General features: G+C 42.5%; 1 protein-coding gene across 7 annotated transcripts in view; it reads right to left on the reverse strand.

Moving 5' to 3' along the window:
- GRIA1 (glutamate ionotropic receptor AMPA type subunit 1) overlaps positions 1-18,803 on the reverse strand; it is a 120,242-nt gene that overhangs the window by 36,881 nt on the left and 64,558 nt on the right. For all 7 annotated transcript variants that reach the window (XR_003534151.1, XM_027682938.1, XM_027682936.1 and 4 more), the window contains 5 exons: positions 9,408-9,569; positions 8,147-8,314; positions 4,060-4,164; positions 1,831-1,941; positions 642-848 (listed from right to left, as the gene is read on the reverse strand). Coding sequence is in view for 6 of the 7 variants with exons in the window: in XM_027682938.1 (XP_027538739.1) it covers positions 642-848; positions 1,831-1,941; positions 4,060-4,164; positions 8,147-8,314; positions 9,408-9,569 (753 nt within the window). In the remaining variant the exon portion in view is untranslated. The remainder of the gene's footprint in view (positions 1-641; positions 849-1,830; positions 1,942-4,059; positions 4,165-8,146; positions 8,315-9,407; positions 9,570-18,803) is intronic.

Below are 18,803 nucleotides of genomic sequence, written 5' to 3' on the forward strand. Positions count from 1 at the left end.
TGGCTGGTGGCATACACAGTGGAGCTACCAGCAGGAGACAGATCACCCCTGCTCCAACACAGTGCCACAGAGACTTGGGCACTGATGCTCCCTACATGCTTTCCCTTGAAGGGAAAGGGAAAATTAGGCCCCTCTGAGGGATGACCTAAACACTATAGATTGTGATCTACCAGACTCAACCAGGTTTAGAAGTGCAGGGTGCAGTTGTATATGTGACATGATGGAAATGAGTGGCTAGACAGAAAGTAATCTAGTCCTACCATTCACCACTCACATGCTGAGTGTTTGAAATCTTTTTCTTCTTTCATCCTGCCATTATCATGCAAATATAAAATAGAGTAGAATTTGGAGATTCTACCCATGGGAAAGTTTGACCTTTCAATACTTGTTCTTCTAAAAATGTAAAGAAAAAGAACCTTGGAACTGTTGAAAGGAAACGTTTTGACATTTCCATAGGCACAGAATGTGCTGTCTCTCCCTAAATTAAAATGTTTTACTTGGGCTGATTATTTGCATTATCAGAGCTGCAGTCCTCCGGAGAGCTCAGGCTGACAAAAGGCAGGGTTCCTTCTAGACTCTAGGGTTTGGATGTGTTCTCCAGTACTAAGAGCAAAAGACAAATGATGAGGTTGGAAACTCACCCCATAAACAAGTTCTCCCACCATGCCATTCCATGTTTTGGTGTCGGGGTCCCGGGCTCCATACTTCCCATCCCGGACAATCTCCAGCCGGTAGTGGTAGCCAACATGCTTGGCAATCTCGGCGGCGAGCTCCACACAGTAGCCTTCGTACCTCTCATTGCCTTCAAATTGGTTGGCATTCTTCTTGAGCATCACATATGGGTCTTCCTGGCATAGAGAAGACCAATATTGAGTCACACTCCACATTCTAGAGGTGCACATCATGGGCTCTGACTAGAGCCCAAAGTGCAGCTTCTGATCCCCTCTAAAAGCTCTAGCTTTGAGTTCCTGCACCAAAGGACACAGTGAACACTCAGTGGGCTTATTCTAGAAGGTACAAAGTGTGATTTTGTATTGTGGCATATTCTGTTTATTCATGCAGCATCTGTGTGCAGCTCCTGTGGTGATGGACCTGAGGGGAATGGAGCAGTTGAGGGAATTTGGGCAACAAACCTTTCAGTGCAGTTCTGCAAAGGGTATTTAGGGCATCTGAGCTGTGAATTTTTAAAGGCGTGTCTGCCTGTGTGGGCACAGCCAGAATCAAATCTGCTGGACAGGAGAGGGCCTTAAGACGTTTAACTCAGTTGGGTATTGTGTCTTCTCTGCAGGCTCACAGTAAGCAATAAACAAACAAATTAGTAACATTTCTTGGTTCTGCAGGGTAAGCATATACAATGACACAATATATGATACCATACATTATGGGGTACCTATTATTCCTTCATGATTACAGTGGAGATTTGTTTTTAAAGCAATGACTCAGCCTCTCTACACAATACAGCTTATCCTTCCCAAAACTGCAGCCCCCATTCTGCGAACTAAATACAAAGCACAGGTATGATGTTCCTAATTTACCTGTGTTGATGCTGCTGCTATCTTGTCATAATCTTTTGTATTTTCTACACTTAAGCATGAGAGCTCTTTAATGCCTATTTAATTAGCCACAGCAATTTTCAGATACCTTTATGGAGCCAGCAGGAAACAGTAAGTGCTATTATTATTATTATTATTATTATTATTGTTGTTATTATTATTATTGCTATTATAAAAATGATACAGTACAAGGGAGGGCACATGAGTGGGAAGAGGGAGTCTGCACATCAGAGAGATGAGATAGAGGGGGAGCTGAGATAGAAGTCCCAGCACTTACTAGGATAGTCGTGACTATGTAAGTCCTGTTCTGGAGGCTTGTGGACTCATTGCCGCTTTGAGTATCTACGGCTGTTGGAACCAACTTCTCATCTTCATTCCAATAACCAATCTGTCCAATACAAAACCAGGATTGACATCTCTTTACAATATTAACCAAGATACAGTAACAGGGGCATCCAAACAGGATCATCTCTCTCTGTATGTTCACAACAACAAAAGATCTTTTCTGATTCTTGATGTCTTTTCCAGGGGGACCGGGAAATTCCCCATTGCACTGTGCCTCCAGCCTGAAAATAATGTGCATGATATGCTACAGTAGCACAGTGTTTGTATGCATTACCTTTAGCACAGTGCTCTGGTGATTATTGCCATTCCATGCCTCATCCCTATGTCGAGAGTTCACACTTTCTCTGTGTGACTTCTGAAAATTATTCTAATAGTGAACTTGCCTGCTGCATGTGCAGGTGCTACAGGGTGATGAAACATTATCCTGCAGCTGAAAGCCTTCAGGGAAATAGTGCTGACTCTTGGGACATCTTAGAAAAAAAAAATCAGGTCAAAAAAAAAGCCCCAGCCCTGGGCCAATTTCAAAAAGTTTGGGGTTATAAATAAACTGAACTGTTGTAATGGGAAGAACTCTCATGTTAAATTGTGCTTAATAATAATCAGGGATTTGGGCTGATCTATCACTGCTTGCAGGTAAAGCAGAGTGCCACGGAATATCACTAGGAAGATCATGGTTGAGGTTATCCATTTTGAGGGCTTGATTTTATAAGAGGTTTTCCATCACCTCATGTAAGTATGAAGCTGCCTGAGCTCTGCTCATATGAGAGGAATTTCTTATCACAGTAAATGGGAAAGGGTATTAACCAGGGCACGACCAGGAGCCTGCTGATGGCAGATTAAAGAACATAGCAGCTCAGGAGAAAAAAAATCTATGCAGGCTTCTAATAGCTCTTCATTGCACAGACAAAAAGAGCAGAGAGTGAGAAAAGAGCTTCCAAAGCTCTGCCCTGGGGCAACATAAATGGAGTCGTGTATGTTTGCCTTGCACCTCTAACCTGGTGGATCTAAAATACAATAGGCATCGTGGCAGTGATGTACATGTCTTCCAAACAAATATCATTTCTGACAGTAAATATACAAAAAATCAAGACATTCAGCCACTCTGTTTCTTATCCTCTAAACTCTTTCCAGACTGCCAACTTATTGAAGTTCAGAGACTCAAACTGGACATGATGCTGCCTTTGTTCTCTTATGAATACTTTGTAGCGGAGGAAGACTGCTTTGTATGTCTTCAAAATGACACTTCTTTTATTTCTCAATAAAAATTTGCCTTTTTTCACTTGACTGTGGTGGGCTTTGATCTCACATTGGTTGGTACTAGGTCTAAGTATGAATTGGGTGTAGGGGCTGTAAATATGAAACTTTCACTATTTACATTTTTCTTAGTTTCAAACAAGTGTTTCTTTTTTCAGGGGACTGAGAAGGTGCAGAGAGATTACACTGAATGCCTCATTCCAAAATATTTAGTGGCTCTCCTTTATCAATGAATAACTGAGTTATTCTTTGTTCATCAAATACACAGTATCTAAAGTGGGACATAAGCACATAGAGTCAGATTTTCAAAAGGATTAGTGTTTCAAGGGCTCAGCATCCCTGAACAAGGCCAGATTTTTCAAAGAGCCTGGGATATAGAAAGGGATCAAGATTTCAGAACAGCACAAAGGTCTGTGTAGCTATTGGGATGTGGTTAGTGGTAAAGCTCTTGTCACTTCAAGGAGAGCAGAATTAGGTCAACATAAAGGGTTCACTTACACTGGTTAGGGCAAACAGCTTCTGACTTGCTCTGCCTTGACTCATCCTTGGAAAAGAAAAGTGGGAGGGCAAAACCAGACAGTTGTGTAGTAGGGCCTGCGCCAATGCACCGTGCCAGCAGCAAGGCTGAATTGACCAAGCTTTTACTATCCTGGAAAATCTCTGCCACACAGCTGAGATGCCTTTGTTGCTCTTGATAACACCCTCCATATGTTGTGGTTTTTTTAGCAATATACCACGAGTTCTCCCAAGTGCTTGGCTTTGCTCATGCACAAAGCTGGGAATGCACTCGTTGTGACTCCACATTCAAGCTTTCATGAACAGGAATGTTTGTTGAGAACTAACCACGCTGTAACTCAAACACCCAGCTGAAATCTGACACAGGATGTCAGGTCACTCTCTGCTTTACCTTTCTGATCCCATCGTGTTTCATCTCAATCACGTGGAGGGTGTAGTTGGTCCTCCGTCCTTTCTCGTTAAACTGAACATTGCCAGACAACCCTTCAAAACGGACCTTAAAGATATAAATATCAATGAAGACAGAAAATTGGTCAGCACCTCATGCAGTGGTGATTAGACAGCAGCAAGAGGGAAAGTGTAGAAGGAAGAAGAGTGCAGTCATTTCTCTCTGGTCCATGCAGGGGAGACAGGACATCTATCTGACACTGGGATTTCACTTAGGTTCACTCTCTACAGCATGCCTGGCCATAGGCACAGTCATTCTCTAAAGTTACCCTTTCTTTAAAAAACCCTTTCTCTTAAAATTTAGTGGTGTAAAACTTAGCTCAGCAATGCCTGAGAGCTAAATCCCCAATGAGAGCCCATCACCTCTTGGGATGTGACAGTGAGGTAAATCAGATCGAACTCCTTGAGTTTTGTGGGATTTTGTATTTTCTAAATCTGACCTGTAGTCAGGATTTGGTAAAGGATTTGTCAGTTCAAACCAGAAACTGTATTTGGAGGAATTATGAAACTGTGGCCACAGCTCCCAGCTGTTGTCTTTTGATAGAGAGGAGTCTATCAGTTACCAAACAAATTTAATTACCTCTGCACCAGACTAATAGAACCCAACAATTCAGTATTGTAAATGAAAATTGCATAAGAAACCTTGAACCATAAATCTCTGCTGGTAGCACTGATGACCTGAAGTGTTGCTCACATCACATCCCACATCCTGAATTTCTCTTCAAGTGTGGCCATTTGACTTGTTGCAAAAGTGCCCAGCCTGGTATGGAGAAGGGTTCCTAATTGGAATCATATACTGTGTGAGGACCAGGAAGTGGGGACCAGGAACATGGGAAAAAGAGTGCAGATTTGGGTTTCTATGGAGACCACCCGGAGAAATGCCACCGGATTAGGAGTTAAAGGTTTGCTCCCAGCCTTTCCACTTGCTTTGGACAAACCTGTTGTCCCTGCAACTGAAGTCTTCCCACATGCAAAATGGGGACAAGTATTTAACAGCCTTTTTAAATACTCTGAGATCCTCAGAATAAAGACCCATGGTGAAGAAATGAGGATATTTCATTACAGAGGAGCACTGCCATTAAACTGCTTAAACTGTGTTTGTTTTCCAGCTATTATCACAAAGGTTTGTCATGAAAAGGAACATCTGCCAGTATTTTCTGAAGCTCTTTCACGTTAAGAGGTATTCCTGGTGACATTTGGAAAAACATGCTTTTCCCTTCTCATAAGACACAGCATGCCCATAAAAAATAGATGCACTGGAAAAGCACCATTGTCTTAACCTCTCCCAAGCCTGCTTTTTTTCCACGTCTCCTTTGGTTTTCTTTTCAAGTTCTGACCCATTCTGAAGCTCAGGTCACAGGTGCTCGTGTTTTGTAGCTTTATATGCACTAAAAGGCAGCTGTACAGCATCAATTTCTTCTATCTGAATGAATGAAATCTTAATCCTGTGATCTCCATGTGGCACTGAAACAGCAAAAGGGATCCCTGCCATCCATGCTGCAAGGACACAGCACAACTTTCCCATCATTTTCCATCCTTTGATGGTAAATGTAAAATGCAAAAATGCAGTGCAAAATCCAGTGAGGCTTGATTTCAACAGTGCTAAGCACCAGTAAAGTCAACCAGAGACATGGAGCATTTAAGCACATTTGTGTATAAGACATGGATGGGCCTGGGCTCTTTGCTGGGAAACCTGGAGCAGAAGGGTGTTGTTGTGGCTTCTGGTTTACAGGGTTAGTCAGCAGTTAGGGACTGTCTATCTGCTTATTAGATCTGATAACCCAATAACATTTAAAAAAGGATTTGTTAAAAATTATCATAACCTTTCCAAAGTACAACTGAAACCTCAGTGTATTGCTCTAAAGCAATATTTTGTGAGCACCTTCCTGGGGAAAAAAAAACCCAAATAATTATATTTAATAACAACACAAATTTTTCTGAAATATGCTAGATTTCTGCTTTTTAAAAAATGAAGAATGTTTCATAGTTCTTTTCATTTTTGTTCCTGCCACCCCTGAGTCCTTGTCAGGAGGTTGTAGTGAGGTGGGGGGGTCAGTCTGTTCTCCCAGGTAACACAACAGGACAGGAGGAAATGGCCTCAACTTGTGTTAGGGGGGGTTTAGATTAGGTAGTAGGAAAAATTTCTTCACAAAGAAGATTGTCAAGCATTGGAAGGGGCTGCACAGGGAAGCAAGTAATGGAGTCACCATTCCCAGAGGGATTTAAAAGATGTGTAAATGTGGCATCTCTGGACATGGTTTAGTGGTGGACTTGGCAGTGCTGGGGTAATGGTTGGACTTGATGATCTTAGATCTTCCAACCTAAATGTTTTTATGATTCTATGGTTCCTTCCTACACTAAACAGAAATAAAGCAATCTGAGAGCTTATTCCAGACATTTGAGCCGAAGAAAGTAGAGAAAACTTTTGCATTTAAATAGCTTAGAAAATTTTAGGGGTTAGCAAATGGGAGGTGAAGAGAAAGCCCACTGTGAACAGATGTAAGAATGGCCCTATTTATGAGTATGTACAGAAAAGATAACTCAAACCTGCAATCTCAAGTTCTTTTATTTCCATCTGCCTCTTTCTTGCTACGTTACTAGATGTTGCACGATTATTAAATACATAGTTAAAATTTTGCTAGGAGGCTTCTTTCCCTGCCTATTTCAGAGCCTTTTATTTTGACCATCACAATTGAACTGGTCAAGCCTTTTTAAAGTTATAATTTTTCAACAGAGAAAACTTTTGCAAATAGCTCTTCATGTTCTTTGCCCAAAGTCACAACAGTTGAAAAGTTAAGACTTTTGAATTTGTTTTAATGAAGAGATGAGGAAACTTCAGAGGAGATTGTCCAACACACACACGCAAAATTGTATTTTCTAGCTGTCTAATTTTGATATCTTATTCTCATAAATTCAATAAAGGAAAATGCTTGAGAAGCTATTGCTCATCAGAAGACTTCCAAGTATTTCATGTTTATTAGGTAACCGATCTCCCTAATGCATCAGGGAGGCTGATTTTATTATAAGGGCTTGGAGAAGCTATGACAGTGATTTGCCCAAGGTCATACAGAAAGTCAGTGACAGGCTTGGGAACAAATTGAATCCAAGCAATAAAATCAAATCAGATGCAAGATTTGGCTTTAAAGGAATTATTGTTTACCAGGAAGCCAAACCCAAATCAAAACAAAATACTTGGGGAACTTTACATGTGATACAAATAAACCAAATTAATGTTGTTCTTCTTGCCTTCTTCCCAGTTAAGGAAAGAAGATGGGATAAGCTGTATTTGGATAACACTGAACTAGCATGATTTTCAAGGAAACCATCTATTTCTGTCAGAAAAAAATAACCAAAAGAAAAATGCTAGAAATGAATGTCATTCTTGAAATTTAATGAAATTTTAAAATATTCTACCTATCCAAGTATTTGATAAGAGAGTATTTTTTCTCTATTGCTGTAAGTTTCACATCATGTTTTTGTTTATTCAAAAATCTAAATTTTATGCAGGATAAAAAAACCAAGATTATCAGATTTGAGGAATAAACTATCTAAGTGGCTGTTACTAAGACTTTTATGGATCCTCACAGTATGAAACAAGCTATAATCTGCACTTTGAGAACATTTCGACGACAGCCAACACATAAGGCAAAATTCACATGCATTCATTAGCAGCCTGGAACTGAAGCCGAGTTCACTGAGAGTTAAAGAATCTGCAAAAAGTATGGTCTGAGCAGGTCTGTGTCTTAGGGAGGGGAAAATGAAAATAGGGTCCTTGATTTTATGGGATAATATTTTGGCTTTTCCATCCCAGAACATTAACAGAAGTTAAAGCAGGCAAAGACACATCAGATGGTACCAAGAAAAGCAGTTTGCTGGGTGCACCCCTGAGGTTTTTAGGAGACCTGGCTCCGATGTGGAAGGATCAGTTCCTCATCCCAAGTGATTCCAGTGAACATTTCCGCTGTTAACCACCCCTCTTCCCCCACCCACGGGCTGAATTCAGCCGAGCACACATCCTCAGGGTTCCAAACCTGCTGCAGCGCTCTCTGGATGTCGATGCCTTGCCCCCAGGGCACGGCTGGGTTGGCAAGGCAGTCCCCGGCGTTGCCGCGGCGGGAGATGTCGATCCTCTGCCTCCTCAGGTTCTGGAAGGCCTCAGCCATCACCCGCACCCCGTCGTACGTCAGGGCCGACATGTACTGGAAAGAGAAGAGGAGTTGTACAAGGGTGAGCTGCCCCTGGGTGTGCTGCACTGCTCTGCCTCGCGGTAGCTTTCCAGGTGATTCGCTCTGTTGTCACCCTTCCATCTATGAAGTTCAACTGCCTCTTGCTCCCTGTAACCTCCACTGTCCTGTTGACTCATAAAAGTTGGTTTTACTTTCACAGCTGGGAAGTGAAGGAGAAGCTCCAGGTGCAGAGTTAGGTTGCACTCCCTGAAGAAGGCTCAACCTTAAAAGCTGTTTGCCTGTTACCCAAGTCTTTGTGACTAATTAGATTCAGTGACCTGAACTTTTGAGGAACTCATTATACTGTGTAAATGTGAGATATGTGAAATCAAGACACAAGAGACTTTTTCTGGTCACAGACGGAGACCAGAAAACTCTTTCTCCATCTGCAAAAATTCTGCAAAAGATGAGTTTATTCAAGTAGAAACTTGTACAGAAATCAGTGTAAAACCCTACTCATTAGAGTAACTATTAGAATCAATTCCTTTTCCTGTGATTTCCTACCTATTTATTTGTTTGTAACTTTCTTAAAATAATAATCCCAAAGTTTACATTTCTATTGCTGAGTGTTTGTAGCAAATGTATTTGTTTTCAAACGTCAGAGAAAAAAACAACCTCCCCCTCCACCCATCTCTCAACAGCTTCAGGGCCTTCTGTGTTAGGAATTAAAATATTTTCCCCCTCTGTTGTACACACTAATTTGAAATGCCAAAAAAGAACATCTGGAAAGACTTTATTATCACTGGATGTCTAGTAAACAAGTCAAAGGTTACGGAGTTAATGAGGCTCTTTTTTCTTATATACTGAACATCATGAGATTTTTAATTCTTAGCTTTGAGGAAGATAAAAACTGGGAGATGGGGTGAATACACTAAATTGTGTATTTCTTAAGAGGCAGTAAGTGCTGCCTAGTAGAATTTAGACAATGTTGAGGCACCTGTTTATAATTTTATTGAGGGTTTCTCAGAGTGAGATTAAAGAGCTCTGTGTGATCACAAAGAGGTGAGTATACCTTTAACAGAGCCAGATGGACTCAAAATTAAATGTGTTCTTTTAAATCACTTGCCTTTGGCCTCTTCCAGTCCACACGTGGATGCTCTCTGGCATCATTATTTCTCCACTGTTGCATGATCCTGGCAGGAACAGTATCTGTGTAATTCACCAGCTGGAAGCCTGTTACATTGGCTCCACTCTCCCTGAATTTGGTCAGGTCAATATCCATGAATCCCTAGTATAGGAGAGAAACAGAAGAAGTTCATCAGAGGAACACATCTCTGGGTGGATAAGATGAATTTTGCCCACCTATGAATATGGCAGGCAGCTCAGGAAAAACCTCTTCCCTCTGTGAGGTAACATCCAACTCAAGAGAGACACCACTTCCCTGACCATGGTGCGAACTTGCCTTTTTCCCAGGCTGGACATATCCTGAAGTTTCCAGGAGATATATTAACAACAGGTCATTTGCAAGAAGGATATCAGAGTAATGGAAAAATTCACTGACTAATGCTTGGATGAAATTAGTAAAATTTATAAAATAAATTAAAAAGAATTTTTCACTCAGTTCTAACTTTTATACAGAATTGTTCACCCAGCCCCAACTTTTATGCACTCAGTCACCACTGGAGAGGCTACTTCTTTTCAAATCATAGTTTATAGGGAAAAACCAAGCCTGAACAATGAACTTTCAGCAGATCAAGAAGTAAGTGGTTGGTCAGCTTGTTAAAGGAGTCTAGCTATTAGAAAAGCCAGTTTATAGAATTTGCTAATTTGGGAGAAAAAAAAGTACTTTCTTTAGACTTCAGATCACTAACAAAATAAATTTTTTTCATTTCCTTATTCTTCCTGTCTACTTCTCACTGCATGTGACGAACACACGTGCGCAAATACACGTGTGTATTGATCAGGTTGGCATTGCAGAATTAGTCACTCCTCCTGAGTCAGAGGTGAAAAAATAATTAGAGACACACTGCAATATGAAGAAGAGGTCGTTTCTTGGCGTCTCAGCTTTGATCCCACCTCTGCAGCACTGCTGCTGTGCAAAACTGTTTGCTGTGCCTCCTTGCACAAAGCAGGTGCTCGAGCAGAGGTTTTGCCTTCCTGCTCGGGCTGCTGTGTGGGGGACACAGGCCAGGCTGAGGTCTGGTGCCTTTTCTTTTGGGGTACAAACACAAGAGATGTAGCCAATTATGGGCACTAGTGCCATCAGCAACCTTAATGCACAAGGGAAGATGAGTGGGAGGACTGTCACAATGCAATCACTTGAGCAGCAGAAGAGCTTTTTGAGCTCTGCCCTCCTGCTGCCCTGATGGTGTGTGTTCTCCTCAGGCCCCTTCTCAGCCTACCACTGGCTTTCTCCCTCTTGCTTCTTCTCAGACATATGATGATGGTGTGAGTTAAAAAAGCCAAGTCACATCATTTCCAGGAAACACCAGTAAAGTTCCCAAAATGGTGCTCTCTCTTCATGGGTAGAGGGAGATAAGGAGCTTATTAACTTCCAAAGCCAGGATCAAGCCATTACATGGAAACCTGTTTTTGAAACAGACCTTGCAAGTAAAAGTCTAAATTGCCCTCTCACATCAGTGTCAGACAGAGGGAGTCATAAGTAACTCAAAAACATCTTTAAAGACTTTCACACATTTTTCTTCCAGCTTTTTGTCGGCAATTTGGCATCCACTTACAAAGCTGAGGATTAGATATTGGTGTACAGATGCTGTAAAGTACAGATGACTTGTTTTGCTTCAAAGTGCAGTGATTCAGGTAAAAAAAAATAAATATTATGTGTGTACATATTCCTCAGAATGCTGGTAAAACCCACATCAATCTTGTTTGTAATTGCTAGCGTAGGGGTTTCAGAAAGGCAGAGCTGTGATTAATGAATAGGAAATGCAGCAGGATAATTGTCCCTGACATCTTAATGCATTTCAGGCCAAGTGGTTTTTGACACGCAGAACTCCTAAGGTTCAGTAAGAGGGACCTCACAGGTTGCCAACTGGTTATTCATGGCCAGGACCAAATTACACTGACATTTTGCTCATGGGAGATACTCAGGGGAAAAAGATCTGTCAAAAGAAACTACCACAGAGCAACTTGAAGTTTGTTCAAGCCACCAGCTCCTCCTTGGAAGACCTACAAAGGCTTGAAGAAAAGTCCAAGTTCACAACAGAGTATGAGTAAGAAACCTGGTGGATTAAGCACCCTCAGCATGCAGATTTAAATAGAAAAAGTCAAAAAAAGGTTATGACATCAGTGATGAGACAGCAGTGGTTGAAACCACTATATTTTACTGTTTTCCCCAAACAAAACCATACTGAAATTGAAGAAAATATTCAACAAACTCACTGGGATTCATCTTGCAAAAAAATTTAAAATAATCTGAATAGATGAAAGGAATTATTTCTTCCTGAAGATTGTACTATTTTTCCCCACTTCTTTTTGATGCAATTCAGGTCCTTTAAAAAAAGTGTGGAGACCTCCAAAGATTTTCCAGTCATTTAAGGCAGTTGGAACCATAGAGGACATCATTAACCTTGAAGACATCTTTGTATTTTGGCTGTTATCAACTGCTGAAATAATTGTTTTCACCTGTTATCCCTCCTCCACATGCCCCGGTACAAGGACATTATAGAAATGGTCCTAATTACAAAGGAATTTTAATCACTGCACCACTGAAATCTGCTCAGAGCAGGTCTGGGGAACATGAGAGTCAATGAACGGGGAAGTCCAGGGGTCAAATATTTTAGAAAATAACTCCCAGAGGAGGCGAATTCTTTCTGGCAAACATATAAACAAAAAAATAGCAAATGTTATGCAAACTGATTTTTGAAAATGCTTCTATTGACAAAGTAGCAGCAGGAATTCAATACGCTTATCTGTCTTTTTGGAATATCAGTCAGTGCTTGTAGGAAACCGGAGAACAGGAGAATTACAATATTTGCAAGTAAAGAAGTCATCAATCATCTGTCACCTTGTACTAACTGCAGACACATATTGCAAAAAAAAAAGAAGAAGAGATCTTTTGTTTAGTTTTCAATTGGCCATATTTGGGAAACAGAAAATAAATTCTTAAAAATTGTGTAAGGAAAGACTGCAACCCATGACTGAGGGGCAACAGCTGTGCTTTTGGATTAATATGTTTATTATCAACCAGTCTGGGAAACAAGCAGCCCACAAATGCTTCCCTCTGTCATCCACCCAAGTGCAGCAAGATGTGAGCAGTGCTGGAACGATGCACTCCATGTGGTCTCACGGAGGGATCAGACAGTTTTGAAACCATTTCAAAAATTTGCCAGTGAATACTGGAAAAAGTTCACTTTGCAGACATGCCTGGAACACCGGGGACTGTTCAGGGAAATGAGCTGAGCCCCTGGAATTTGATTGTATGTGGCTCTCTTCGAGCCCTTTACACCTGAAGCATTTGGGATGTATCTGTTGAATATGCAGGTTTCACGCTCCACCTCCCTGTACAGCACTGCCGGTCCCCCAGGGAGGAAGAGGAGGAATATGGGAACTCACACTCCAGTCTCCCTGGAAAGGCAGGACCCAGAGGCAACACGGAGCTCCCCAAGGCCCCAGAGATGTAGGTACACAGGAGGAAACAACACTTCTGCAGGCACAGTTATCCCTGGGAATCCTCACAACCAGCCTGGAAGGGACACCACGTCAGCCAGCCCATGCCCTGCCATACGGCAGGATTAGCTGTCCCTTCGACTTAAATTCACTTCACAAAATCACCTCAGTAAACCAGAGAACACGGCTTCCTGCCTTGCATATGCCTGGAAAATGCCTGGCTTTCTCCAAATGCCATCAAATTAGCAGGCTGACAATAAACCACAAAAATCTGTCCCCATCGCGCTGACGGGCTGAGGTGGCTCCCTCCTCCACGCCTGCTCTGACTCACAGCATCTGCAACACGCTGTTCCAGCAACAGCCAGGCTCGGTTCAAAGGAGGGAACTTGCTCTTTAGCCCATACCATGGGCTCCTCTCTGCATTAATGAACCTCACAGGGCGATTACGTGCAGAAGTCCTGCTGCTAGGAAATAATATGGGCAGCTATTACAGACCTTTGTGGCTCCAAATAGAAACCAGTCCTAGAAAGGGATTTTTCCTCATTGTGCTTTCCATGATGCATCTGTTCTTTATGCTGTTAAACTGAAAGCCGTTTTCAGCCAAAGGTTGTTTTACTGTCCTGTTCACTGCCTTGGTTGCTGGGAGAGGTGTCAGCAAGTCACACATTTATATTCCTCTCCACTGCTTGTGGGCTCAATCATCAAAGGAAATGCATAATTCAGGAAGACTGATGACTTGAAACAGGCCTTATGAATCCATCTTGATTAAGTGATCCACGAAGGATCTGCTTTGAAAAGAAAGTCCCTCCAGAAATGAGCCAGCTCCTTATTTATACCCTGGACACCATGAAGAGCCAGGACACTGAGTGGGCAGTGCAGGCAGCTGCCAGTGCAGGGAAAGCCTTGTCTCTTCATGCATGACCCTTCTCAAATCTGCCAGCATCACTTACTTCTCTGCATCGCTCCTTTCACCCTCGCATTTCACTGCCTCACCGTTCTAAACCTTACCTCCTCTCCACACTCTGATGACACTAGGCAGCATTGCTCCTTCTGGAACATCATCCCAGCCCCTGGGAATGCCGCAGCCTCACCTCCGTACCCGGACGTTGACAGGCAGCCAGCTGCTGCCCCACACCTTCAGATTCTCTTTGTGTTTCACTAAGCTCATATTATTTGCTGGCACTTTCCCTGCAGGTGCCTCCTGCGGTAGAATTGGGCCTTTGAAGCTGTGGCAGCAAGGGCTGAGCTCCGGGGAAGCTCCAGCTCAGCAGCTCATAAACCACCCCACAGCACAGCCTAAAAGCTCTGTGCCTGTGCTCCAAGTCTTGTCTTTTCCTGGGAGAAAGAACATTAGGGAGTCTCCTTGAAGACTCTCACGTTCCTGAGAAACACTGTCGTTTTATCTCCTCCCTTTGCATCTTCTGAGCCCTCCAGATCTGCCCCCAAGACCAGTAAGGCTCAGCTCTGAAAGAGGAGAGGGAAAATACCCCTTTCTCTTTAATTGTCAGGAAAAGGCTTGTTGGCTGAACCTAATATAGTCCCCTAGTTCCAGGAAGGAGTATTAGGGTTTTTAAGTCCCTTTCTGTCTGGGATGAGGAGACTAGAGTCTATTTTTTCTTTTCTATAATGGGTTGCACACTGAAATATTCCCTTTCAAGCCAAAAGCATTTAAGCAATTCATCCTGAGCTTGGGTGGGTGCCACAGAAACCTGTGGCAGCATTGGGAAACTAGCCCAGCTCTGTTTAGATGCTAACCCTGCATGTCTTGCAATGCCAGACTACTCCCTCCTAGCAGACTTTATGATTATAAGAAACTTTGCAAAGCAAAATTTTTGCTCCTGAATGGCTGCAAATCAGCTGAGTGAATACAAAGTGGCTCCTGTCATTCCAAGGTACACCAGTGACTTTCTGCAAGGAGCAAGAAATCGAGTGTTTCCAGACAGAGCATCCCTAATATACCAAATTATCTTCAAGCTTGACTTCTCCAGTGAAGCATCATTCCTCACTCCCATCACTTTGTATTAATAAGGAGGGTATGTCAAAAAAAGAGCCCATCTGCTCCAGTCTCATTCCAGTCTGCCTTCCAGCGGGACAGGCCTTCTCCTCTGCAGAGTTATTAATGTGTCAAATCTCATTGTGGCAGCAAAACATGTGAGTCCTCACTGTAACTTAGGAGTTAAGTGGAGAAAGGGGAAAAGAAAGACAGGAGAAGGGGACACTATCAGACAGTTTCCCAATTCTGCAGTTTGATGAGGGTGTTTTGTCCTGTCTGTGGATACAAAGCAAACCAAGCTGGGTGAGAATTGAGACTTCAAGGACAAGGGGCTGGAGATGAACAGCAACTTTTCTTTGGTACAGCTCTACAAGTTTTCATTGTGGTTTTATTTGCAACTGCCCAATCCTATTGCCACAGCACATTTTGGATATAAATGATCATATACATCTTGTTTGAAGGCTCATTCCAGGCAGAGGGAGGGATGCTCTAGGTGGATGTTTGTGCATTAGAGAGCTTTCAGCACATAAGCTGATTTAAAGGTTTAGGAAACGTGCCGTGCAGTGACAGATGCCAGGGCTTCAATCAAAGATATGACTAAGGGATGACCTGATCACGGTTTACAAGGACCAAAACATCAGTAATGGAATATTTTGTCTAGCAAACAAAAGCATAAATCTGGTGGAGGAAGCTGAAGCTAGGCAGGTTTTGACTAGAAAAAAGCACCAATGAAGTCACCATGAGGAAGATATTATGGACTTACATATCACCACTTGCCAGTTGAGCTGAGGTAATGGATTAGGAGACTGCAAATGGCTGAGAAAAGCTGTTAGTTTAACACCCTTTTGCTGAAATTTAAACAAACACATTTTTCCTTCCAATAGCTGTAATATAATCTGTCAGTTGCTCACCTGATGCTCTGATTTTTTTAAGCCACAGTAAGTCACTCATGTTTTTGAGCCCTCATTAACTACTGCAAAAATCCTCCCAAGGTTGCTGTTCATATTCTCCTGTGTGGGCAATTTTTGTATCCAACCAGATAATTTTCTTTTATATAAGACAGTCTAGTTCAAGCAAAAATTAGTTCAGGGCACTGCTGTGTTTTTTACTATCAGTGATTCAGGTGAGATAATGGGATTATATGGGGTTCTTCTGCTTGATAATCTTTGAATCAGGACAGAAAAGCTGTTTGGAAGTGAAATGCAGATTTCAGAAGTTTCACTGATATATTACATTGTCTTACTCTGAACAGAAAAATAAATTTGTCTCATGAGCCTACTTGCACCAACGCCTCCGAAAGAGGAAAGGTCTAACTGGCATAATTTTAGAACCCTAAAAATAACTTAGGACATCTCTTTCCAATATAAGAATACAATTTTTGCAAGACCAGGCATCTTGAGGTCTTACCAGGACAAGAAGGGGATGCTGTACACATCCTTTTGGAAACTCCACAGAACAGAATTTCCAATCAGTGAGTGATACAAACATAAGCATTGCTGACCATGTTTGTACTGCAGGTCAGCAGCACCTCAGAGGGCAGGAAACAGTGTTAAGAACTGAGGGCGACTCAAATAAACGTGGCAGCTTTCAGGGTGATGGGAGGCAGAACCAGAGCATTTTAGCTCCAGGCAGGATGAATCAATGGTTTGGGGCAGGGAGTGGAGCCATCGACACATGGCCAGTGCCACATGTCACACTGGGGCATGCACAGACCTTGCACTAGGCTTGTGCCCAGCACAGACCCTCCCCACAGAGTCACAGCACAGGCTGCAGGTGTAGGTGTGCTGCATTGCTTCAGGGGAGCTGATCTCTGCCTGTGTGGGGAGAACTTTGCTCCTCAGGGATGTGGGCATCCTTTTTGCTGGCCAGTTCAGGAGGTTCCCTCTTCTTCACTGTCTGTACCAGGAGTTGGTCTCACAATAATGAGTCTCAGCCCTGGTGGTGCAGAAGTTCTTCGTTCCATTTTTCAGGGGGGAAAAATCAAAGATGCCCATCTAAATCACTGGTGAACTGAATCAAAACAGCACATCTTGCCTGACTCCTGCACAAGCCACTGTGCTGACAAAGTGTGACACTGTGCTGTGCTGGTAACCTCTAAGACCACCTCAACTGTTTGCAAAGAGAAACTCTGTCCATGACCTAACTCAGTGCTGACACATGCTGATGGAGAATGGCACAGAAAAAAGTGCTTACCTTGGCTAATCAGCAATGTTTATATCTTTACTTTTCCCTACTACCCCTAGCATCAGCAATCTCATACACTTATCTATTCATGTTCAAAACAGAGCATTTGCTAAAAGAACAACCTGGACTAATGCACCAGGAAAGAAAAAAAAGGCTGAAAAACCATATGTGGCAGCTGTCTTTCATACTTTTCATTTAAAGACAGGTCACACAAATGTCACTTATTTTAAGACAAAGATTTTTCTCTGCCCAAGAGAGCTGATGTTCTCCCACTACTGACAGTAGTCAGCTCACATCCATGGCATAGGGCAAACAGATACACAAAGCCAAGGTTATGGGGAAAAAGCCTGAACATTAAAAGAAAGGAATCCCAGAAGTTTCTAAGCTTACTCCTCTGATAGTATCGACTGTATTTTTTTTTCCTTTGTGGTTGCTAGACTGATGATCTCAAAGGCTGAGAACAAAGCTTAGAAAAATAAGACTCACAAAAACAAACAATTCCTAAAGTCGCCAAATCTCTTTGAGTTCCTGAGGGGAAGAGAGAGACAGAGACGACTGCAAACCCCCAGTGCTGGTACACCTGACAAATATCCAGGCTGGCAGCTGGTAAAAGCTAACTGGGATAACTCCGAAGGGTACTGGTTGAGGATCAGGATTTCATGAGTTTGCAAAAGCCATGAATAGTGCCAAATTTGCCTCAAGGAGAAGCAGGGATGCTTGCAGAAACCTTTCCCCTGGCAGGGATGCTGCAGACAGACCATGGTGGGACGGGGAGGGCTGGGCAGAGAAGGCAGGTTGTGTCTTTAGCAGGCATAGCAGGTTTGGAGAAAGATGTTTGCCCGTGGCCTAAGGTGCAGAATGGTTTCATTTTCTTTGTGAACACAGAAATATTATTGTCTCACCTTGGCAACAGCAATTTCACTGAAAAAGAAAGCTGTTCCTGCTAGGAAATACCAGCTTTCATTTGCTGCTACTTGTCAAATTCTGCTCAGTACTTTACTACAGCTCACCGACAACAACTGCTGGGCAAACACGCAGTGATTAATGCAAGGAATTGCCTCTTTGCTCATGGATTGTCTGTGGCCAAACAGGGAACTCCTCCACTTCAAAATGTGCGAATAGATGATTTTTTTAGACTTTATTCAACCTGTGCATTGCCTTGCAAACTCACTTGCTTTGCATTCATGATGCAACACCAGTTTGAAGCTGCTGTAACTGGGCAGTGGTGTGCTGCTGCTTGTTTATTGGCTGAGTATAGCTCTGAACAAACATTTAGCTAAAAATAAGAATTTAAGGGGGGTTATCTAGAAATGTTTCCCAATATTTGCTTCCAGTGTGTAATTTCCATAATGGTGTCCCCATTTTTCCATATCCAAGAAGGTTAGGCAAAAGGCAGGTATTGAAAATTCATCCCCTTGCTCCAGCTCCTGCAGGTAAATTGGTGGCTACGAACCAGCTGAAGACTTCCTTGACCTTATCTTCATGAAGGGTGACAGTCCTAAACTCAGGATTCCATCAACAGGCACAGGGGACCAAAAATAACTCATTTGAAAAACCTGACACTTCCAGGCTTTAGCTCTTAATTTATTCTCTTGACGCCTCAGTGCTCCAGAATGAGCCATTTCCACAAACCAGGGCTGTTCTCCAGGCATGCGGGTGTGCACGAGGGTACGTGTGTGTGTGTGTGTGTGTGTGTGTGTGTGTGTGTGTGTGTGTGTG

The sequence above is a fragment of the Neopelma chrysocephalum genome, unplaced genomic scaffold (assembly GCF_003984885.1).
Source record: "Neopelma chrysocephalum unplaced genomic scaffold, ASM398488v2 Primary Assembly neopelma1_63, whole genome shotgun sequence".
In the NCBI taxonomy this organism is placed as follows: Eukaryota; Metazoa; Chordata; class Aves; order Passeriformes; family Pipridae; genus Neopelma; species Neopelma chrysocephalum.